Source organism: Macrosteles quadrilineatus, unplaced genomic scaffold (assembly GCF_028750875.1).
Source record: "Macrosteles quadrilineatus isolate MER2022 unplaced genomic scaffold, UCM_ALF_1.0 Scaffold_6__1_contigs__length_79288215, whole genome shotgun sequence".
Lineage (NCBI taxonomy): Eukaryota > Metazoa > Arthropoda > Insecta > Hemiptera > Cicadellidae > Macrosteles > Macrosteles quadrilineatus.
Window position 1 is genome coordinate 78,814,632 of NW_026542599.1, and position 25,932 is coordinate 78,840,563.

The 25,932-nt window shown below is 35.2% G+C and overlaps 1 protein-coding gene across 1 annotated transcript; it reads left to right on the top strand.

Annotated features, from left to right (window-relative positions):
• Positions 1-823: 823 nt before the first annotated feature.
• Positions 824-25,859, top strand: LOC128996862 (protein suppressor of hairy wing-like). Its single transcript, XM_054422376.1, has 12 exons — positions 824-2,217; positions 3,475-3,659; positions 6,119-6,217; positions 6,906-7,087; positions 8,055-8,244; positions 11,120-11,294; positions 12,084-12,269; positions 16,386-16,484; positions 16,893-16,979; positions 17,369-17,493; positions 18,561-18,713; positions 24,010-25,859. The coding sequence occupies exons 1-12, from the start codon at positions 828-830 to the stop codon at positions 24,166-24,168; spliced, it is 3,030 nt and encodes a 1,009-aa protein (XP_054278351.1). The 5' UTR covers positions 824-827; the 3' UTR covers positions 24,169-25,859.
• The last annotated feature ends 73 nt before the right edge of the window (positions 25,860-25,932 follow it).

Genomic DNA, 25,932 nt, shown 5'->3' on the forward strand with positions numbered 1-25,932 from the left:
AAAGGCTAATTTGAACGCGATGTATGAGCTCAGAGACGGCAGTGACAGATGATCTGTCTTTACGGAAGCCGCGTTGCAGATTGGACAGCAGGTTATTGTGTTCAAGATAAGAGACTAGCTGGAATTTAATGGCAGTTTCAAAGGCCTTAGCGAAAGTTGGTATAAGGTATATAGCTCTGTACACTTGCTGGATCACCTTTTTTGTAAATGGGGACAGTTCTAGACATCCTTAGGATTCTAGGAAATATTCCAGCACTTAGGCAGGAGTTTAGGACCTGGCAAAGAGGTATGGCAACAATGTTTATAGTGTGCTTTAGGATGACAGTAGTCAATCCATATATGTCGGGGCTGTGAGAGGTCTTAAAATGGCCTACCATGGTGACAAGGCCCTCTGGTGTAAGAGGTTGCCAGGTTGAAAGGTTGATATCGGGAGACCGTATGTCTTTGACTATTTCATTGCTATCTACAGGAGCGTGGCCTACTATGCCTGGCTACAGGTGTGCTATTCTCGTCATATGCTGACAGCACTCAGAGATCAGATTGCAAACATTATTTTAAAGTTTAGACAATTATAAAAACAATAACAATCAAAAGAGTAATAGTTATAATACTATCCCTCCAATTTGTTTTCATAAATTATTCATCTACTGTTTCCTAGCCTGAATTAGGGGTTTTGCGGGTTTCAGCTGTTGACTTTTGTGCTTTTTTCCTGACTTGACGTTTCGTATATTTCGTATTTCGTATTGCTGGTCCGCTGGAATGGAAATGAGGTTAATACGGACTGGTTTAAAGTTGTGTAGACCCCTACGTTTATTTCTGGTTAACAAATGTCTCTCGAAGGGGCTCTAAACAATTCTGAACAAAATAGCGGGGAAATCAAAGTTGGATTCTGTGAAGATAATATGATAGTTGATAATAATAGTGATAACGATAATGGTTCTTTGGTTCTTTTGGGTTATTCAACTGAAAGTGTTACGGGTGATATGGAACCAGCGAGTTTCTCATGTAAACAAATTGGAGAATCTATTATTATGAGAAGTGTTGAGGAGTGGTTTGGACATAGGACCGATTTAGATTATGATAGCATCAGGACTGATAATTTATGTTTTAATAGTGATGGTATCAGTGAAAGCAATAATGCAGGCCTAGCTGAAAGAACAATTTCACCTCTTGTCTCAAACAGCAATTCAATTATAGAAGATGGTGCCTATATCAACAGTTGGGATGACTTGGTTTTAGATTCGGATAGTGGGGTCTTAATAGCCAAAAATAATCCTTCACTTTTAAGCTCACAGGCAAAATCTGAATGTGATCTTGAATTACCTAAAGCTATTGTATCTGATGTATACCTGAATGTGTCTTCCAGACCGCAAAATGTCCAGCTACCACTTACAAAAATTTGTGAAAAACAATCAACTTCATTTGGCTCTGAACTCAAACTAAAGATCAAACACATATCCTCTGAAAATACAACACACAAAGCTAATGAGAGAACCAAAGTCAAGTGTATCAGTACAAGTTTACCTTTCATTAAGATTCCAAGAAACTGTTTGATGAAAGGCAAAATCCTTGGTAAAGGGGACATTTCTCTGCTTTCTGGTAATAGACCTATTTCATTTTTAAAAAGCCCAACAAATTTTAATTCAGACATTACTAATGCAAGCCAAGCACTGGGGCTTAGTGTAGATATTATACCTGATGTAAATAAAACCGTTGATACTACTCTAACCAGTAAGTTTACTGTGATTGATAAAGGACAACTTTATGGTACAAAACTCACTAAGATACAACAACACCACTACAAATCCAATGTTAACATGGGTGAAACAAACATCAATGTTGCAGTTCCAGTGGAGTCATCCAAGCCTAAGAAAAACAAATCCCTGGCCATTAAGCCTTCGAACTCTCGGAGCATATTAAAAAGCAGTGTCTCCAATAAAAGTGTTGAATTACCTACTGATCTAGCTACAAAAATTTGTGAAACCCCGCCTTCAGAGACTTTGAATACCAAAAATTCGAATCCATTAGCTTTAGTAGCAATATCGACAAATAAGGGTAATGATACAACTGAAATCATTATAAAAACTGAAGATGGTGAGAACGTTTTCAAAGGAAAAACCAGTGACATCATGAAAGCAACTAGTTCAAAAATGAAGGTTAAAGTTAAGTTATCACAAAAGAAGGACAAACAATCCAAGACGTATAACACGGAACATGGTAAGCCATTAGGCCTATAAACTTTGACTAGGCAGACATAACTTAATAACTTAAGATGAAATGCTGTTATCTTAGAGTAAGTTAAACCTACCTATATTGTATTTTGCCTAACTTAGGCCTACACTGCATAAGTTAGACATATTTTGAGCAAAGCATGAATCATGGAATGAGTTGAGTTCTGAACCATCAAAACGTTTTAGGCTTTTGTCAGGACCGGAAAACAATCTGATGGTTCCAATGGAACCAGCTAAAATAGCCCAAGTTAAGTAAAGCCAGGTTATAATGTAAAGAAAACAATCTTAGTCTTAGATTTGAACTACGGTAGCTTAGTTGCTGCGACGGGAGGTACGGTACCGTGGATGGAAACCTTAATTTACTGCAAACCTTAGCTACGGTACTGACAATGGTCAAATTTTTAACATTTCATTATGTTTGTTGCGGTAATTCAATGTCGTTTTACACCTTTAAATTATGTTTTTTGTTACCTATCTGAAGTTATCTGCTGAATAGACTTCTTCCGTCCGATTGATTTTTCAAATAAATTCCATCAGTCTCTTAGTAAAAAACTTAAGATAAGTCATGCCTTATGTAGCCTACAAATTCAGTACCGGTAGCCTAGATGTATGTCATACAGAATGGTTCCTAACTAACGTAAATTGTTATTTCCATTAGCCTATAACTCCGTATTGTGGCGTTATACAACTACCCAAGTCATTTAATGTACAAAGCCACATAAAACAGTTTTTTAAGGGCATTCGTCTTATCTCAAATGGCGTTTGTTACCAGTAGTTTCAGAACGTTGTCTACATTTATAAAATAACTTACGGTGTGAAATTTACTTTCAAAGATGTTTGTTATTTTAGTTTACTTGCAAATTACATAATTAGGCATCCATATGTGTAATTATTTATGCCTGGAACAAACTGCCACTAAATCATAAACAACTTAAAATTACAATGAACCGTCAGAAGAAAAGATTTGTTGCATAGTTAGCTGTTATGTTAACCTAACAATAATGTTTCAAACTCTTAAATGAAATAATGATTAGGCTAAGTTACATGTTGAACCCTGTGTGAAATTAAACCTGATTCATACCATTTGATTTTAAGGCCTAGGCCTACTTTGATTTGATCTCATCACTTTAACACTTTAAATATAATTGCTATAGGCCTAGTGTACGTACAATATTTGTTGTTACACATTGACAGCTATTGATTTACATTGAGTAGGCCTGATTGGGATTTTAATCTGTTCCAGATTCTGCTCAGGTAGAACAATTGATAAGTAAAGTGTGTGGCATGGATCTGAATACTCTAGAGGACTATGATGCACTTTCCCAAGGCCCCTTGAATTGTCCTATTGACGATTGCAATTACTCCACCATGAAAGGTCCAGTGATGAAAGTGCACATTCTCCAACATTATAAAATTCGGCCATTCAAGGTAAGTTGGCTTAGGCCTACTTGATACTCTATACTTGATGTCTTGATACTTGATATCTTCATCTTTGACCGACATTATCGGATAGATTGCGTCAATTTATTTAATATATACAATTTATACAAAACTAATATTTACAAACACTACAAAATTTGTGGCATGGCGATTTGGATTAATTAGGTCTAGTTATATGTCAAAATCAGGATGGAAAGAGTGGCTCTTCAAGCTCGGCCAACGAGTACAACGGCCTTTTCACCAGTGCTTTGAGGAGGGTCTTTTTGAAGGTTTAATCTTCAAGTCTCTAACAGTTTTAGGAAGCGTGTTAAAAATCCTGATAGCGTACCGTGGGTAGCATTTAAGAGATCTGCTTAGACGACATCGGGGCATATCAAGGTCCACTGCATTCCGTGTCCCATAAGTATGCTGGTCACTCCTTCTGTCAAAGTCAGTTTCCTTTTCCTTCAGGAGACCAAGGATGTTGTACACATGCTGAACACAGTTAGTACCTGCCGTTCTTCAAAAATCGGGCGACAGTGGTCGTAATATCCCGCAAATGTGATCACCCGAAGTGCCATCTTTTGCAGTAGTAGTACCTGTTGCGCAGCTGAACAGTGCCCCCACAGGACCAAGCCATATGTAATATGACTGTGAAAGAGGGCATGATAAACAGTCATCAGATAAGGTAGAGTGATTTCTGATCTTAGTTTTCTCAGAAGATAAACCACACGGGAAAGCTTCACACACACCTTTTCAATATGGGAATTCCAGCTACATTTGGAGTCTATCCAAAAGCCGAGCAGTTTTACTGGTTCTTCCTCCTCCACAGTTTTTAGGCTACATATCAGAGATTGAGTTTTCTCCTCATTGATTTTAAGCTGGTTAGCATTAAACCAGTCCTTAGCCTGGGATAGCAGGTGTTCGGCCTCAAGTTTAAGCTGAGTTATGTCTCGACCTGTGGATATAAGGGTTGTGTCGTCCGCAAACAAAAGTGTTCGACCATTTAACCACAGATCATTTATCATGATGGTGAAGAGAAGTGGGCCCAAAATAGACCCTTGGGGGACACCATGTTTAACACTCCTCAAACTAGAAGATGCGCCATACAATGAGACGATCTGTGCTCTCCCCTGCAGATAGCTCAAAAGTGTATCAAGAACACTCCCTCCAATACCGTAGAGTCTCAGCTTGTCCAAAAGTATGCTATGTGACACAACGTCAAACGCTTTGCTGAGGTCACACAGATTCAAGTGAACAGACTCATTGTTTTCAAAAGCGTCTGTGATTATGTTCGCTAGGTTGATTAGAGCCGAAGTGGTGGAGCGCCCTCTTCTGAAGCCATGTTGTGCGTTGCTCAAAAGGGTGTTTGCCTCCAGCCATTCTACAAGTTGCCTTTTCATAACAGTTTCAAATATCTTAGAGAAGGTAGGGAGGATTGATATAGTCCGGTAGTTTGCCAAATTTGTAGGGTCACCCTTCTTAAAGATAGGAACTGTTCTAGCTGTTTTAAGGCAATCGGGAAAAACTCCATTAGCGAGGCAAGCGTTAACTAGCTTAGTGATTGGATCTACTAGTATATCCACAATAGCTTTTAGGATCTCACAGGACATGCCATGAACATCTTGGCTTCTGGAATTTTTGAATTTTTGAAATTGTGTACAATACTTAAAATTTCCTGAGTACTCACCTCCGACCAGCTACAAAGTTCTAAGGTTGGATCTCTATCCATCCGGATATGTGGTGTGTTTGTTTGCACAGCTGGCAAGCCTGAAACAATGTTTTCAGCAACCTGGACAAAGAAGGTATTGAAGTCATCTGGTGTTCTATGAACCACAGGACTAGGTCTGGACTTTCTATGCTCATTTATTATCTCTGATGCTGCCTTGCATGTATTTGGTGAGTTTTTTATTCTCTCTACATTACTTGCCTTCTTTGTCTCTGCGACCTTTTTACCATAGTCTCTCTTTGCCTTTTAGAGATCTAAGAGAGACTATGGTAAAAAGGTCGCAGAGACAAAGAAGGCAAGTAATGTAGAGAGAATAAAAAACTCACCAAATACATGCAAGGCAGCATCAGAGATAATAAATGAGCATAGAAAGTCCAGACCTAGTCCTGTGGTTCATAGAACACCAGATGACTTCAATACCTTCTTTGTCCAGGTTGCTGAAAACATTGTTTCAGGCTTGCCAGCTGTGCAAACAAACACACCACATATCCTGATAAATAAAATAAATAAAATAAAATAAATAAGATGAATAAAAACTTATCTTTGATGAAGCCAATTAGTTTCTAAAATACCTTTAAAAAAATACTGGTTCAAACTTTTTCCAGACCACTTCCAGACTTATGAAGACGGAAATGCCAGTCTCCTTGTAATTTTACCATACAAAATTTTAGGCAGTGTACAAAAAAGTTGACATAAAATTCACAAAATGATTCATCATAAGTGACTTGTTTTTTTTCAGTGCAACTATCCAGGCTGCACTTGGGCATTTTACACAAATTTTCGTTTGAAAAGGCATCAAGGGATCCACTCAAGAGGGCCTAAGAAGAAAGAATTCCAAGTAAGTTCATACAACGACATGATCCTATCAGAGTTTTATCAAAGATACATATGTAGCTTTTGATTTAGGTAAAATCTTTTGTTGACTTCCTCGAACCAAACTTCAGTACGCAGAGACATCTAGTTTAAAAAATAATACAAATTTAGGATTAAGGAGGAATCTTTGAACACAAGGTTGTAGCCTACATGACATGCTATCTTATCCCAAGCAAATTATGGTAATAAATCTTAACCAAGGAGAAACTTAAAAATAAAGATTAAAGTGTTACAATAGGGGAAAATGTAGGCCTACCAGTCTGTAGTTAGAACCATTAGTCTGTGCACTATGGCGCAGGAAGAGAGGGGGGTGGATAATACTGGTTGTATCCAGTAGGAAGGGGGTCTGAGCCACACGCACAGACTAATGGTTTTATCAGTGAGTATGAATCTTTCAGACCCTCTATTGTTATTTAGAAATTAAGGACATATTTTTATAAAATTGTTAACTTTCATACATGAGTTTTCCCCCCACCATCCTACGATGCTAGGCTCTTGTTTGGAACCCTCATGTTGCGGCATATCTTTATGATGAATCCATAGTTAGTTGGCGGGATTTGAACGCCGGAGACTGAAGTCCCGTGATCTACCACTAGACCAGGTTGCTCTTTTTCATCCAAGATTAAACTAATTGTTCATTTCTTTGGATTCAGTGTCCTGTAGGAGGGTGCGGAAGGAGATTTACGACTGCCTACAACGTTAATACACACATGAAGTTACACGAGCGACCGATCATGGTTACCTGCCAAATAAACGGATGTGACCGAGCGTTCCAAACGAGACGCGGCTACGAAAAACATCTGAAGGACCATGGCATCCAGTACGCTCCTTATGTGTAAGTCTAACTGTACATCTTATTTTGAAACTTTGATATACTATTGAAAATGTTTATTTTATTTAAGTATGCGTCTAACTAAATAGCCCCATAGAGAACTGAGAAGTGAGGGACAGAGGAAACATTCAATTGTGAACTTAAGTGGTGTCTAGCACTAGCAGCTGGTGTCTAGCACTAGCCACTGGTGTCTAGCACTAGCCGCTGGTGTCTAGCACTAGTCACTTCTTCTAACTCTTCTTGCACTCCTTTTCTCCTTGCCATCGCATACTACACTCATACTGGACGGAGACCCTGTACCCTAAAGGAACTTCTGCCCTGTTCGCTGCTAGGGCTCTTCCTTGCTTGACACAATTATACCGACCCTAGCGCGTACGGACACGTACGCACAACTTACTAGAGTTTAAAGCGCATCCCATAAGCATGTTTCGTCTGTCCTACCTTACTTGTCTGCAGCGGTACAGACCTTTTGCTATTTTTAGAACAAATCCAGTGTACTTATTTACCCTCATATTTACCCATCTGGGTTTACCCAAGAGATTATTATGGTAATATTTCTAGGATAAGTATTTTTTGGCATACATTATGTTTTACTTTTAACTGAGGTCTGGGTGCTTCCCTATTCAAACAAAGTTATTGGACATACTTAGTAATCCAACAAGGCCCCTATTAACTTACAAAATAATTACTAGACTTATCCCTCCCAATATGTTTGCAATAAACATAAAAGTAGACTTTGATTAAAGACAGAAATCTGTTACAGATTATTTTCAAAGAAAGTAATTTTCACTTTAGTGTCTTTTACTCTGTAAATATTTTATTTGATCTAAAAGTCATCTTTGTGTGTTGTTCATTGTGATTCCTGTCAAATACCCAATTCAGGTAGGGGTGTTAATGCAAATCTCATTAATCTGAAATGATCAAGTCAAACTTGACGTGAAATTAATGACCCGAGTAATTTGTGTTGTAGGTGTTCTATTGAGGGTTGCGGCAAGAAGTATTTCACCATTAACTCCCTCAACTCCCACCTACGTATTCACCAGCATCCCGAGGAGGAACTGAAATGCTCATATTGTGAGAAACGATTTGAGCAGCCTTGTCGACTAAAGGCACACATGAACACACACTTGGGCTTTAAACCGTACGTCTGCGACTTTGAGGTGAGCTAAGCCACACTTATTTAATTATTTTCACGTCACTGCATATTTTAAGTTTTTTTAAGGGAAAGATTTTTGCCCAAACCCTAGTGTTGTTGCTAGCGTTGAATTTTGTTGGTATGAATAATTGATAAGATCTATCTGGGTCGGATTCGATCTTGCTTGGAATCAAGCAAGCGATCTTTATATTTGAAGACAAACACTATAACGATTGACTGGCTGGGTAGCTTAGTGGTCAATCAAAAGGTCATCAGTTCAATAAAAAAAAGTCAGTAGCTCTTGTTGAAGGCATGAAACCAATCATTGGGCTTTAAATAAATGATTCGCTAATGAAACAGCTGATCTTAGTGACAAAGCTATACGGATCATTGCACTTTTTTCGAATCCTTCACTCATATTTGGGCTAAAATACACACCTAGGTGGGGTCCCCATCTCAATTTATTGGTAATAAACAACTCGGCTATCCAAAAAAATGTGGTTTAATTTTGTACAGTTCAATAGGTTAGAACTGAGAGAAAAAGATTTATTGAGGGGTTATTTCTTTGTACAGACCTGATTCAGTTTCTAAATCCTAAATTGCATAACCTAACAATGCATAAAAATAAAATAAAATAATCTGAAGAAGGATATTTAGGAAGGGAAGACTTCCATAATTTTTTTACATTTACAATGAAAAAATATATAATTTTTATAGTACTAGCGCCATTTTTTTCATATTTTTTCATAGTGAACCATAAAATATACGTATAAAGTCAATAAAATTTTCTAGTTCTTGTTCAATGTTGATAAAATTTAACTTATACTTTTTAAATTCCCAATACCTTTCCTTTAATTAATTTAATAGTCTACTCTATCAAAATGGACAACTCAAGTGAAAGTGTAATACAAATAGTTATCCAATAAACGAAATTGTTTTATTGTCATATGAATTATTTACCAACTCAATGTTGTCTGATTGAAACATTTAGAGATCAATCGTACTAATCATAGTGAAAGGAAGTAAATATTTTACCAAATAACTTGAAGTCAATAATACACATTGCTCTTTTATTGAACGAGAGTTTGTAGATTGTTGTCGGTGTAGCTTGTGGGTTATCTTGAAAAACCTGCCTCCCATACCAATTTGTAAGTATGTTTTGGTAGATGGCTTTAGGCCAGGATATTTAAGGATTTTGTAATAGATAGGTATTGATAGGTATAGATAGGTTCACCAGCAGACAAAAATAGATGCAAAATCACAAACACATAACACACAGAATTTTGAGATATACTAGCTCCTTCAGTAGTAGAATCTTTCATGTTCTTGTAGGCTGTGAGGAATAAAAATACCTACTCAGTCTAATTTAGTCTAGGCCATAGTTTTTGCTCACTACTCACTATTAATTATAAACTAGAATTATACTTCGGCTTAGGGCTTCAGTGCCTAAGGCCCTGGGTTCAAATCCCGCCAATCACCAATGGATTTTATCTATGTAATAATGCTGCAACTCTCCAGGACTAGTCTGAAGTAATGTCTAAAACATTTGCGGGCTAGAAAATACCCATGAAAATGTTTACAAAACCTGCTGCTTTGGTGATTATTATCTTAGGTTTAGTTCGGGGTGGTTCTCTGAATTTGGCTACCCGTTGGTGGGAAAAGTCACCATCTTCTTAATCCTGATAAGATGCAAGTTAGGGAAGGGCTTTAGTGACTGTAGTATTGAAGCAGCTGTTGAAATCTTTGTTGTGGGTGGCAGCATGGTTAACTATGAGGTTGTCTTTGAATTTATTTTTCACCTCTTCAATTTGTAAGTAAAATGTTTACTGGGTGAATCCCACTGATTACATCAGTGTCTGAGTGTTATCAAATTTGTCAGAAGTATTTGGGTTTTTTTTCACAATTTGGCTCTTTTACTTGTTTTATTTCAACAGAAAATATTTGAATCAACTATCATGAACTCTCGGTCTTGGTTGTTCCATGCCACACAAACAAACTGTAAATTTTTAAATAATCCTAAAAAAGGTTTGCCTTAACTTAACCTGTATCTCTTTCTCTTTTAGTTTTCGAGTTATTGACTAAAAATTAGCATTTTCATTTTTCGCTTGTCTAATGGTGGTTCAAATTGTTTTAAAATTAATTGGGAGGTGAGCTTGAAGTTTTGCACTCATACTGTCAGTTAGTCCCGATAATGCATATAATGTTTATTTAAAAAAAATTTTTAACTTTGTATGAAAACCCTTTTATGGGAATTAAAAAAAAGGGTATTTTGTGTAACAAGGTCATGCTGCATATCAAATTTAATGGAATTTTAAAAGAAACAAAATGGTGCAAGTTTGAGCTCTTTAGTTGGTATGGTTTTTGAGTTACAGTATTTTTAAACAATCGTAAATAATAGTCACTTTTTTATTTTTAAACTTTCAAAACTCAAAAACCAAAAGTCAGAAAAATGTAAAATTTGAGATTTGAACTGGTGTCGGTGGGTGAATATTTCACAAAAATTTCAGCCAAATCTGAGACAGGTTAGGATTCAATTCATATGGTGAAATTGGATGATTTGGCATGGAATTACATGTTATCAAAAATCAACAAATTTCTTGTACTTTTAAGTTTTCCTTGTATTTTGGGGTTTCCTTGTCTCTTTGGAACTAGAACACCTTTGATTTGAGTTTTTAATCTTGCAGTGTGGGAGAGACAAATTGTTTGATGATCATTGATTCTTTACTAACACTCCATATCTACAGGTAAGGCGTTCGGTTATAGATTTAAAACAATTTTCCTCGAGGTGCAACAATGTAAGGTATTAATACAAGTATACTTAAATACCTTCTCCTATCTAAGTATTGTAAAGTATTTCAGTACCTTCTAATCCATCTAAAATGACATTTGTCACATTGCAGAATTGTCCATGGGCTTTCACAACCTCCAGCAAGTTACGAAGACACCAACGAAAGCACACACAGACTAGAAAACACATTTGTAAAGTTTGTAATAAGTCATTTCTACGTTCTGAACACTTGAAGGATCATAGCCTGAAGCATTTTGTTAAAAGATCGTTCCTGTGTTCTATCCGTGGTAAGTCTGCTACTGTTTTTTTGAAATCACTTCCAATCCAAAATTCTTTAAAATAGTAATTATCTGTGTAAGGAAAAACATAATGTCTTTGTTTGAGCATACAATCACTAGTTGAATCGGCACTTTCTTGTGGCGAGTGTGGTATATGTTTGTTTACAGTCCAACCTTAATGCCTTCATGTAACGTTACAGTTTGTAAAATGAACTAAGGTCAATGACTTTGAAATATCATGATTATGATTGTGTAATATTGTATTTTGTTGATAACAAATTTCAATTGCAACATTAATGGAAATTTAGTTTACATTTTACAGTATTTTTATGAGTTTGTTAAATGTTTTCTACACAATGTTGGATTGACCATGGTTTTTCACTATCCGTGGTCTCCCTCCCCGTTTTACCCCGGATAATCGAGGCTCTACTTTACAATGTCAATACTGTACTGTTAAGTATTGTAGCCTATGTGTTTTAATGAGGTAGAATTCTGACCTATATTGACCGATGCTGTTTCTGAACCTCGACTTAGCGAAATTCCTGCAAACCTATCCTCAATATAACAAACCGTGTTTTGACGAAATCCTTGATACAATGAATATTCATCTCGCAGCAACTTAACTAAGCAGTTGCCATCACTAAGCTGCTTAATTAAACAGCTTAAAAAGCAGTTTACGTACCTTAGTAGGATATCACACTTATGGTTGACGACTAAATAATTTTATTCGGTGATATTACATTATTTCCTGCAATACTTGCCAACTATCTTGGTAGTTGACCCGTTGTGTTTGTACAGATTGTGGGATGATGTTTTCCAACAAGTCTACAATGTACGCCCACCTCAAGAAACACCGAGTACAAGACGCCAAGATAAGCGAGACAACGGTGACAACGTTCCCATGCCCCATAGACACTTGCAAAATGTTGTTCAACACAATAGAAAATCAACGCATACACATGCAGAACTGCCATGTACTGACAGGTAAACTTGCTAGAGTGTGCGTAGGCCTATGAGTTATTGACCACGGCATATACTGTGACATAGTCATATTTAAGTTATATTATTCTATAACTTATTACATCCTTGTGGAAGAGAGTTTTAACGATTGATTTGAACTTAAAATAGCGTAATTAGCCAGGCATAGGGTTTTGGTATGGTCTAAAAATTGTTTCTTTAGTTTTGTGTTTACTGTAATCAATCAATCAATCAATCAATAAATCTTTATTCAATACATACAACAAGTGTACATGAATGTGTCATCAACCTAAAACTACTTCACATGATTTCACCTACTTCCCTACTTGATTAGTCATACAGTTTTTTTGTTACAGTGTTCAAAACTTTCCAAACTATAAAATTCGCTATAAATTAAAAACCCCTTAAGTTTATTTTTGAATTTATTTACGCTACTTTCGTTTCTAATACTGCTGGGGAGGGAATGCATGAATTTGATTCCAATATAATTAGGACTCTCCTTAAATTTTTCTTTTTTATGTTTTTTAGTTATGAAGTTTAGTTTGTTTCTAGTGTTATAATTATGTACGTCTTTCTGTCTTTGAAGTTCTGATTCATGATTTTTAACATACATTATCGTCTTATAAATATAGAGACTGAAAACGGTAAAGAACTCTAATTCTTTAAAATGATTTTTACAGGATTCGTTTATATCGAGATTAAAGATACACCTAATGGCTTCTTTTTGTAAATGTAAAATTTTGTTTAAATTTAATTTACTTGTTCCTCCATAAATTTCTATACCGTAAGAAATATGTGAGTGAATAGTAGCAAAGTAAACCTTTCTTAAGATTTCTCTGTTGCATAATGGATATAAGCGTCTAATAGCAAAAATACTTGAGCTGATTTTATTACATAAGTTGTCAACATGTGAGGTCCAATTAAGTGTGCTATTTAAGGTGAGGCCTAAAAATTTAGTTTCATAAACAAAATTGTTAAACAGTTCTTTTCTAGATTTTTTAGATTCAAACTCAATGAACGTTGTTTTATTTTCATTTAGTAAAAGATTTTTTTCATTCAAGTAATCTTTAATTATTGTGAGTGAATCATGAGTTTTATTTATAAGAAGCTCCATATTCTTATCATAAATCGACATACTTATGTCATCTGCATACAAGCACAGAGTATTATTTTCTACATGTTCAAATAAATGTTTTGGCATCCCTCCCAAGTAGCACAAGAACAAGAATGGGCCCAGCACTGATCCTTGTGGCACTGAGTATTTTACTGTCCTAACCTCAGATTTAATATGGTACATTTTATTCCCACTTAAATGAACAATGTTAACAAACTGTTGGCGTCCCTCCAGATAAGATTCAATCCAGCTTAACTCTTTGCCACCAATTCCATACATTTTAAGTTTATTTAGTAACTTTAAATGGTGCACGCTGTCAAATGCCTTGGACATATCCAAAAAGGCACCAATTACTTTGTTGTCCTCATCAAACTTTTCCAACACATTTTCAATATAAGATATAAGTGCTGTAGTGGTGGATTTGTTTTTTCTATAACGATGCTGCTCTTTATCTAATAAGTTATTAATTTCAAAATAATCCACTAGCTGAAAAAGAAAGCATTTTTCAAATAATTTTGAAAGAGCTGGTTGAATTGCCAATGGTCGATAGTTATTTGGATCTTTTTTGTCTCCTTTTTTATATACCGGGATAATTTTTGAAATTTTCAGCTTATCAGGATAAACACCTGTTATAAGTGAAGTATTAATGACGTGTAAAAGTGGCTTTAATAAAACAGATTTAGATTCTTTTATTATTCTAATCGTAATTTCATTATAATCTGATGACCATTTAGGTTTTAATTGGTCTATTATGGATATTAAAATTGGTTCATCAATTGTTTTGCACTTAAACTTAGTGTTTGAAGCAAAATTTTCAGAACTAGTTTGGGTTTTATTCAGATTTGGTAAAACATGATGTTCCACCATATCAGCAAAATTATTATTTAATATATTTGAAACAGCATATGGGTCCTCTATTTCGGCACCATTCTGCATTAGTATAACATTATTATGCACCTTATCTTTTTTACTTTTAGTTTCAGAGTTCACAATCTGCCAAACAGTTTTGTTAACATTGGTCGAGTTCCTAATTTTATTGTTAAAATGATTTTTTTTCTTAAGCTTTATAATTTTTCTATATCTTTTTTTACGTTCTTTAATACAATTCTTTAACTTAATGTTACTTCTATCATTCCTGTACAATTGGTGCTCTGCAATTAATTGACGGTGCTCATTGATAATTTCATCATCGATCCAGCTGTTATTTACATTACTCGTGACTATTTTAGTTTTTGGAAAATGTAAATCAAAATAATATTTAAGTGTGTTATAGAAGTAAGTAAATTTGTCTTCAACATTACAGTTATAAAGCTTTGTCCAATCCTCCTTGGAGAGATCATGAATGAAGAGTTTAATGTTTTCAGGTTTAAATCTTCTTTCAAATTTATGTATTTTAGAATTTATATTGTTTTTACTTTTTAAATTTAAAATTTTGAAGAGTTGTCCATCATGGTCTGACAAAGCTGTGATTAAACTTTCTACTTTAAAACATTTGTCATCTATGTTGGTGATAAAATTATCAATAGCTGATTCATTATGTTCAGTAACTCTAGTTGGTATTTTAATAGTATATTGAAAACCATGCATTTGTATTATATTCACAAAACTTTTTTTCTTTTTGTCTTCCTTCAAAACATCAATATTAAAATCGCCCCCCAGTAGAATGTTACGGTTAATTTTATTTAAAATTCGCAACAGTTCATTTAATTTGTCTAGATAGATTTCAGCATTTTCAGATGGGGTTCTGTAAAGACCCACAACTAAAAATTTTTCTTTCCCAATTTTAATTTCAGTTATACAAGATTCAAATATTTTATCTTGATTAAGTGATGTCAAAGAATTAAATGATACATTTTTGAAATTGATATTTGTTGATACCAGTATTAAAACGCCCCCTCCTCTAAAATCAGTTCTAGCAAACCAGGTAGCCACTTGAAACCCAGGTATTTTGAGTGTCATAATTTCATTTTGGTTTAATTTATGTTCCGTTAAAATAATGATTTGCGGCTTTAGTTCTTCAATAGTAATAATTAATGAATCAATTCTAGTAGCTAAACATTGTATGTTTTGGTGGAAGACAGTTATGCTAGACTGCTTATTTATGTTTGTTAATACAGTCTTAGTTGCTTTAGAATTAGGCTCAATTACTTCACAGGTAACCCTGGCCATACTTGGGAGTTTAAAACATTGCTTGCAAAGGTCTGATTGTTAACATTTTCAAAATCAATATCACTATTTTCTAAGCTAATTTCACTAGTTACATTTTTAGAACTTATATTTAATGTGGGGTAAGGGGACACTTCACAAAACACAATATTGCCCATATCACTTTGATTAACACTTTTTTCTTCCCCAGATGATTGAACAGTCAACTCAGATTCTTGTTTACTTTCGGAGGATTCAGTTAGAGAAGGTAGATCCGTTGACTCAGTTGCAGGGTGGATGTCGAGTACTGGCGGAAGTGTTGGTTGATTGTGTTTCATATTTCTACTCTGACGTTCTTGTTGTAATCCTCTATCAGTGTTAAAAGCAGTTGTACTTGTTTTTACTCCCAAAGTAAATTCACTATTGGAGTTATGAATTTGTTGGTTTTGCCTAACACAGCCCTCCAAGTATTGACCAACTATGATTTGCTTTAGGTATTTTACGAAAGTTGTTTGCTTCAGTCCATTTTTTAGATATTTTTGTGATTCATTTTTACCCGTTATGATAAATACGGATGCTAATCGTTGATCTGACCAAGAAAATGATACACTATACATTTTACACAGGTGGGATTGTTTTTCACATGACTTCAGGCTAGGCCTAGGCATTGCAACATTATCACTTATATAAAATCCATTGGTGATTTGGCGGGATTTGAACCCAGGACCTCAAGGACCGAAGTCCAGCGCTCTCGTAGACCAACTCGTCCCCAAATATGTGCGCCGTTCCAATTTATAATCTGCTAACCACCATAGCTTTACAATAATCACATACAAGAATACTATGTTGTTATTTTCTTCCAGGTTTAATCAACAATGAAAACTCGCAGGACACTATTCAGTTGCTCTCAGATGACAACCTGATTGCTTTAGACGGCCTCCCGGGAAATAGTGCATCCTCAGGTACGATTGGTTAAAAATTTTATATTTCTTTAAGCCATAAGCTACATTCCTTTTAGAAGTTCATCGTGTTGAGCTACTTCCTACTTAGTCGTTCTACCTCTTGCCCAGCACGCTCCCCCTCGTCGTTTCACCATGGATGGTTCTACAATTTTTGAAAACTAGGTCATTGGGATCATTTATAGAGTACAAATAGTTAGATTAAATTGCTATGATCAATCCCTAAAATTTGTAGGGTTCTTGTATTTTTAGTTTGTAAGATCTTTTGAACCTGACTCACTACCAAAAGACGAGTACATCTGGTTGAATGAGTATATTTTTTGTTTTTGTTTAGTTAACTAGAGCGAAAAAATATACTAAATACTAAGGATCCTGAAGGTCAATATGGTTAAGTGATGTCTTGTGTTTCAGGTTCAGGAATGGTCAGTTTCAACTCACAGGAAGGACTGTTGGTCGGAATGTCAGATTTGGTGCAATGCATACCTGTCATGGAGCAAGGTGGGCATTTTCCCCCTCTCTTTTTTAGCCGAGAATTGGGCCACATTACTTTAGGCTAGATCTAGTGGGGGTCCCTCTTATCACCTTAAAATCCATTGGTGGTTGACGGGATTTGAACCTGGGACCACTGTGCCGCACTACAACTAGGCCAGCTAGCTTACCCAGCTAAGCTCCAACGGCATTCATTTTTGCAAGACTAACATCGCCAAACTTTCCACTTACTATTTTGCGAGTGTAATGAGACGTCTACTAAAAATTCAAATTGTACCGTACTATTCACATGTGCCTGAGGTAATCGAGCTAAATTACATTAGAAGGCTAAAACATTTACTAGAAAAGGGTTAAAGGTAGTCAACAATTATTTTAAGTAATGTAATGTTATTACACAGGTGACTTTTCCGAGTCTAACTCGTCCAACAATATCACCACCCAAGTCGTGTTCACTGATGACATGGAGGATGGTGACAATCAAGTTATGGAGGAATCAAACCCTTTAAACATCACTGAAACTGAGGTAAGAGAAAGCTAAAGTGTTTAATCCCTTCACTAAGGCAGCGATGTAAGTTTCATACGTTAGGCTGAATAGGAACTGGATAAGAAATTTCAAATTATAGTGTTAAAAGTATTTTTGACATTTTCATAAAATCAGCCATTTTAGAGCAATTTCAATTATAAAAATTAAAGTGGCCACCATTTTGAAATTTATAGATTGGAGCAAAATATTTTTTTTAAAGGTAACTTATCTTGTACTTAAACATACATACCAAGTTTTATAAAGAACAGTTGGAAAAATGTTAAGATAAAAATAACTGGCCTGATGTACAAAATGTTAAATGTTGAATATCCTGTTAACAAAGAGGTAAAAAAAAACTTTCTTTTTTATTTGACCCATAATAAATAACTTCTTGGTCAGCATTGTACGTGTTATTATATTTACAGAAAGTAAATAAAATACACGTTTTATAACACTTAAAACATATATTTATGCTTATACTGTTACTCACAAGACGGTAGGCCTAAATATACAAAAAAAAAAAATAAATGATTTGCCTATTGGGTCTGATGATGATTGGAATGTCCAATCAAAATCAATAACCATCTTTTTTGTATATTTACCGTCTTGTGAGTAACAGTATAAGCGTAAATATATGTTTTAGTGTGTTATGAGACGTTTCTTTTATTTACTTTCCGTTTGACCCATAGAACCACTTCCTGGAGTTAGCTGTTTACTTATTATGGTACTTATATTAGGACACTCTGTAAATTATACATTTTTTATAGGTTTTAGAAATTAGTGTCCAGATATGAGTGGTTTTACATTGAAAACCAAATGTTGAAGGACAAGTGGGTCCATTTACGGAACATCAAATAGCTACTGATGTCTATAACCTCTCCGCATCCTAAGAAATTCTGAGAATCATTTTATGGACCTCCTTGAGTTGATTATACTATGTTGATTTACAAGACCCACTACACGAGCTAAAATGATTTTATTTGGATAGCCTACTCAAGTAATCCACATAGTTATCATTGAATATTACCATATCCAATAAAAAAAATATAAATTTTTTCTGTCCGCAGAATATTGGCTCAGCACGCACAGATATTCCTTACAAGGCGGGGCTCAGGGACAAGCAGATGTCTTCATTGGCGGGGCAGCACAGCAGAGGCCTACACTCCGCCTCGGATGTGGTGTTGTCATCAGGTCTGCTGGAGCGGGGTCTACTCTTACAGGTATAAATTTATAAGTTTGATTAAGGAACGCGGCAGCGTTCCGCCCCGCCAAGTCCCCCAGCGGTACACAGCTGCTGCAGTGTATATATACATGACGTGACAAAGTGGCTTTTTTACTCGTCTATAGCTCTGAAGAAACAAAAGCTATTAAAATAATTGTTCATCTACTGGATAGGGGCAATCATTCTCAACAAAATTAAAAAAAAGAATTTAAAAAACGGTTGTGTTTGAGCCAAGAAAAACTAGTTTGAAAATTCACAAATTTTCCGTGTTCTCCTTCTTCTCCTTAAACGTTGACGGACCTACAGCCCAAACCACTGGCTCAATTTTAATGTTTTTTATGTTGTTTGAAAGCCCTTAGCGTGTAGATGTGCCTTTTGAGGGTCTCAAGTCGGTGCGTTGACCCATAAACCCTTGGCAAGCCCTCAAAGTACGAGTTTGGCCCATTTAAATAACATGGGATTAAAATCAAAACAAAAGAAGGACCAGCTGCGATTAAATCTTAATTAATTAAATGTTAGAGAAATTCATATAGTCCAGGCAAATTAGATCAAAAATAGGGTGTGCTGCCCAAAAAAAATCGTCTAAAGCTGGAAAGTGTTTTAATACCTTTTGGGGGTCCCAAATAATACTCCTGTGAGTTTGCGACGGATTCTGACGTCTGCTTAAGTTTTGGGAGTCGAAAAACTATGAAAATTTTGCACTTTTTTCAGTTTTTCGCTTATAACTCCTAAATAACGAATCCTAAGGAAAATGTCGTTCAAAGGTGTCTTTTAGTGCATTAAATTCCGCGTCGATTGATGTTAATTACGTCAAAATCGGCCGAGCCGTTTAGCCGCTGTAGCTTTTCAAAGTTGGGATATTTTCAATAACATGGCCAAAAGGTTGATTATTTGACCAGTTTTCGGCTTACAACTCCTAAACGACGCATGCTATACAAAAATGCACCTGTAGTTAGTTTGGAAAACACAAAATTCTGCGTATGATTTTTTTTTATTAATCAATAACGGCAATTGATTGTTACCTACTTTGTATGGTCGCCATTTCATTAAAAAAGTATTATAGTTAAAGTTGGGAAATTTTACTAAAATTGGTAACAACATACCCTGTCCTTAAATGGATTATGAATTATTAGATAGTGGTTTATTCAATGATGGTCATCCAGAGCTTTATCTAATAAGGTGTGATGAGAGTAAGACACCCTATGAAATTTTAGGTCTAATATTTTTGTCTGAGGTTCCCAAAATTCTAGGATTCATATCCCAACCACCCATTATACAGGGTGAGTTTTAATTGTTCCCCCCCAACTTTTTTCTACATTTTTTCGAATATCAATCCCAGACCACTTCCAAACATTGTTGAGTAGTAAGTACTTCATTTTGACAAGGTGGTCATTTCTGGCCGCCATCTTGGATCCGCCATATTGGATGCAAAATATTTTTTTCAAAAGTAAAGGTGGGGTTGTGACCCAATATTTCGAACTAGATTTTTACCGTGATTACAATGCCACAAACAGTTTTTAAAAACCTTAATCTCAATTTAAAGACCATAATCTCAAAATAGTGCTAGATAAAGATAAGTATACACTACCAGACATTGTCGACCTATTTTCACTTGGTTATGACTGATGTATTTTTTTTCGGCCGCCATCTTGGATCTGCCATTTTGAAATGTGATTAATTATTTTAAATGTGAAGAGGGTGTTGTGGCCCATTTTGAGCACTTTTTGAGATTATGGTCTTAGTTTGTACATGCACAATGTTAAAATGGGGTAAAAATAAAGTTTTAAAAAGCCCCCATAACTTTGGAATGAATCAAGGTTTTTAAAAACTGTTTGTGGCATTGTAATCAGGGTAAAAATCTAGTTCGAAATATTGGGTCACAACCCCACCTTTACTTTTGAAAAAAATATTTTGCATCCAATATGGCGGATCCAAGATGGCGGCCAGAAATGGCCACCTTGTCAAAATGAAGTACTTACTACTCAACAATGTTTGGAAGTGGTCTGGGATTGATATTCGAAAAAATGTAGAAAAAAGTTGGGGGGGAACAATTAAAACTCACCCTGTATAATGGGTGGTTGGGATATGAATCCTAGAATTTTGGGAACCTCAGACAAAAATATTAGACCTAAAATTTCATAGGGTGTCTTACTCTCATCACACCTTATTAGATAAAGCTCTGGATGACCATCATTGAATAAACCACTATCTAATAATTCATAATCCATTTAAGGACAGGGTATGTTGTTACCAATTTTAGTAAAATTTCCCAACTTTAACTATAATACTTTTTTAATGAAATGGCGACCATACAAAGTAGGTAACAATCAATTGCCGTTATTGATTAATAAAAAAAAATCATACGCAGAATTTTGTGTTTTCCAAACTAACTACAGGTGCATTTTTGTATAGCATGCGTCGTTTAGGAGTTGTAAGCCGAAAACTGGTCAAATAATCAACCTTTTGGCCATGTTATTGAAAATATCCCAACTTTGAAAAGCTACAGCGGCTAAACGGCTCGGCCGATTTTGACGTAATTAACATCAATCGACGCGGAATTTAATGCACTAAAAGACACCTTTGAACAACATTTTCCTTAGGATTCGTTATTTAGGAGTTATAAGCGAAAAACTGAAAAAAGTGCAAAATTTTCATAGTTTTTCGACTCCCAAAACTTAAGCAGACGTCAGAATCCGTCGCAAACTCACAGGAGTATTATTTGGGACCCCCAAAAGGTATTAAAACACTTTCCAGCTTTAGACGATTTTTTGGGGAGCATATGTCTAATTTGCCTGGGCTAATAGGAACAGCTGAAAAATTATTTTAATACTTTTATAAAGTATTTTTTTCAGGTATACTGAATGATTTGAACTACTTACTATATAAAATTACTTAGAGCAGTGATATTCCCCGATACTTTCCATTGAAAAATGCAGTGTACCGATGGTACACTGGTACAGCAGCTCGTCATTTTTAACAGTTTAATACTACTTATCAAAACATATGAAACCTAGGAACTTGAAACTTAGTACTAGTACGCTAGTACTAAGGTTTGTTCTATGTTTTGATACACTAAAACAAATAAAACGATCGGGAAAATCACTCTACATATGTTAAACAAGCAATTAAAAAGTGATATGTAAATTTAGGACAAATGAGTTATTCAATATTTGTTTTGCCTTATGCTATTTCTAACAAACCTAATTAGTTTGATTACATTTTTACATCTCTAATAAGGGCTCAATTTACACTAGTCTTTAGATAAACGGGTTTAATTATTAGAACACTTATGTAACATCAACACATTTTATGTTGTTCAAGATGAGCATTGATGAAATTTGAAACTGAGTTTAAGCCCAGTGGGTTTGTTAAATAGTAATTTTGGTACGTGTGTCAAAAAGTTTTTAATCTGTTTAAAGCAGATAAGACCAAAAATGTAGAATTTAGTTCTACATTAACAATATTATTGAAATTAAATGAGATGTAGTTGTGCCGTGGTCTATATATCAGAGAAAAGAGGATTTTTATTTTAACTGTTAATTTTCTACAAAAATAAATAAAATCTAACAAAAAACCACTAAGTGGTAACACTTTCCCCGCCAAGTCAGCAATCCAAAAAAGTTAATAAATCATTACTTTTTCCGCCAAGAAAAACAATGTAATGTATGTAAGTTTGGCAACTTGGCGGCAGACTTTTGCTAGATCCCTTTAAAAAATACCATAAAACTAGTTTCATTGAGCAAGTATCCCTCCCATTGGTACATTGCTAGGTGAGAGCTTATTTTACAAAATTTGACCTTATTTGTGCCATATTTCATTAATTATACTTAGTTGGACTAATTAATTAGAGAAGTTGATTTGTGAAATTATCCACGAACGTAACTTAAATGAAAAAAACCAAGCAAAAGTCTGCCGCCAAGTTGCCAAACTTACATACATTACATTGTTTTTCTTGGCGGAAAAAGTAATGATTTATTAACTTTTTTGGATTGCTGACTTGGCGGGGAAAGTGTTACCACTTAGTGGTTTTTTGTTAGATTTAATATATAAATTGTATTTTGGAAATTCTTTGTTATCAAGTTTGCAGCAAAAAAACAGTTTGGACACCTTTGCTAGGATTATGGGTAAAGATTTTATAACATTGGTTTATGGAATTTTTTTATTTGGTATTAGGCTTATCTGAATGGAAAAAATCAACCTGGCACGTGATACACAATACTTTACTATGGAGAGTTGTATTGTCTGAAAAAGCCGGAATTGATAGAGAAATATTCTGTTGTGTGTAAAGTTTTGTGTTTCTTATGCCAGAGTCGACTACCTCCCATTCATGTAAGCTTCCTATCCTAAAAAACTTCCTATGTCTCCTGCGATCGCAAAGAAATTGTAAACATTTCTTGTAGTTGTGGTGCTCTCGGGAGCTTCCTTTGCGGTCTCAGTGAAATTGCAAAGGTTTCATGAGATCACGGGGAAATTGTGAACGTTTCCTACAATCGTGACGAATGGTGAACATTTTGTGTAGTAAGGCAAAATTGAGACATTGTAAATAACTGCGTTCATGGAATACGCAGTAACATTGTAAAAATACCCCACAGTCACCGTCATCATAGTTTCTTTGTGATCAGAGGAAAATCTGGAACATCGCCTGTGACTCTGGCAAAATCTGGAATTTCCGTTTGCGTAACCTTGCCAGGCTCTTTCTAGGATTGCAAGATAAAAAGCTTGACTTTCTGTTTTGGTATTTCCCAGTCAATCATTCTGACTTTGAGGCTAGTCTTGGTGTGAAAATCACCTTCACACTATGTTGTGATCTTGAATCACGAGCCAAGGAATCACAAGACAGACTAAGGTGTTTTAAACTTTTTACATTGAAAAATGAAAATGAAACTGCTTGCACGCATATTTTTAATACAGTAGACTCCCACTTATCCGGACTCCTCGGGACCGAGGCCAGTCCGGATAACGGGGTTTCCGGTTTAACAGACGTCCCCAAAAACTTGTTTTAAACGGACAGTTTACTGATGTACTATGATATTCGACTTAAATTTAGGAGAGCGTTGTATTTAGACACGTGATCACTGGTCTCAAATCTTTCCCACGAGAACAGTCCTTTCAGTACCGCGCACTTCCTGCCGACAGAGTCCGGTTAAACCAATGTGCTGATTACAATTGTCCTATTAAAGAGATGTCATTTCCGCTGAATGTAGTCCGGTTAAACCGATGCCAGGTTAAAAGGTGTCTGGATAAGAGGGAGTCAACTGTAGTATGAGATGAATGAAACTAAATGTGAACTGCAGGACGAGTTATCTGGAGGTGACTTATACTCGAGTCAGGAGGAGAGTGGGGGTCTGTTGAGCAACGTGGGGGAACTGCAAGTACTCCTCTTGGACTCTTCTACGAGAGAGCAAACTTCGGAGTTTGAACAGTCCACGATCAACCTACGAGATCTGGAGTAACCAACACTGCCACGCTAGTCGATAATCGTAAGTCGTTACTGACTCTATAAACTTCAACTTGCACATGTTTCAAACTGTGATCTATGTAGTGTTTGTGAAAATTGAGTGACATTGAGATTAAACTCATGATTTTATTGTAACTCATAGGTACAGTTGACTCTCTTTCATTCGGACATCTGATGTTCATATTGGACCCATTTAAAAACTACCAAACTTTCAAACTACCAGATATTTACACCAAAACTACTAAATACATTGTAAATATGTGTGAAAAAATGGTAAACACCAATACTCTACAAAAGGGGTGTAGCAAAAATATCTGAACAAAAAAGTTGGACAAACACTTGGTGACTTGTTTTACAAGGCTATTAACAAAACCTGTTTGCAAGTGCTATGCAAGGTGGCCGTTGAAAGTCTGAAATTGAGAGTGAGTCATCTGTACCAATTGATTACTATTTAGAAGCTTTAAAACAACACAAGAATGGACGTGTTAAGCAACTTGTTCTTATAATCTATTAGTTACCATTAATCTTGTAATATAATTTTCTGAATTTTGTAAAATTACATAATTTGTATATTTTTTTAATAATATTTTTATAGTGATTAAGTTTTTTTTCTTGTATCTATGCCAGTGGCATTTTTGTAATGTTTGGTTAAATCATGAAATATGAGCCCTTATGTTTTTACGCTATCTTTAAAAATATATATATTTTTTATTAAAATATAACGATTAGCATTTTATTTTTGCAAACTTAGTTAATTTACCTTCTTCAAATATTTGGTTACATACTAGGGTAAAATAAGTTGTGAAATCATAATAATTTACATGTTTTTCAGACCTGTTATGACATTTAATCTGAATGATAAAATTATTGTAAGTAATGAAATTAAATGATTTTCTGAGCCACCTATACTGAATGAATCAAAAGGTTAATGGTTCAATCGTAAGAAGTTGTTTTTAAATTTGGTAACTGGACCCATTTTCCCTTGATTATTATTATCAATTATTTAAGATGGGGACGCCACTATGTGCGTATTTTAACCCAAATATGAGTGAAGGATGAGTGTAGGAGGAGTGGCACGATCTTGTAGTCTTGTTGGTGACTAAGGCCAACATATTCCTTAGACACAGAAGCTGTTAATTAATAGCCCAAACAGATAATGGCAACTAAGGGACTTACAGTTTAATAGTGAAATCCGAACCACATTATTGCCTTGGTATTAACAAATTGGTCTAATTATCAGGATATTACTGCGGATAGTCGTAGTACTCACTAGTGCGGACGTTAATCCACACCAGGGAGTATTGCATCCTCAGTGCATCTCTATAAATATCTTTATAAACCATTATTGGACTCGTAATGGTCCTCCTGGCTAACAGCTGATTTCATTAATTTGGCAAAATACAAAATGGCGGATTAGTTAACGAAATGATTTTGAAAAAAAATGTCATTCATAATTTTCTCTTTGTTTTGCACCATTGACCCATAGAACCATCTCCAGAGTTTAGCTGTTTAATTACAGGACACCCTGTATAAATTAATCTGAAATAGTCACAAAAGATGATAAATAATCTGAAACTGTATACAGTATATAGGTGGATTGTAACAAATATTTAGTTGTTTATTTATTTAGAAACCTAATTAATTGTACTTTGATCAAGAATTGTCACATAAGTTGACGTGAAGTGTTTTGTATTTGTGAATTTAAAAATGATAAATGTGATTGATTAAAATTTTGTTATTATTTTCCACATAAAATCCT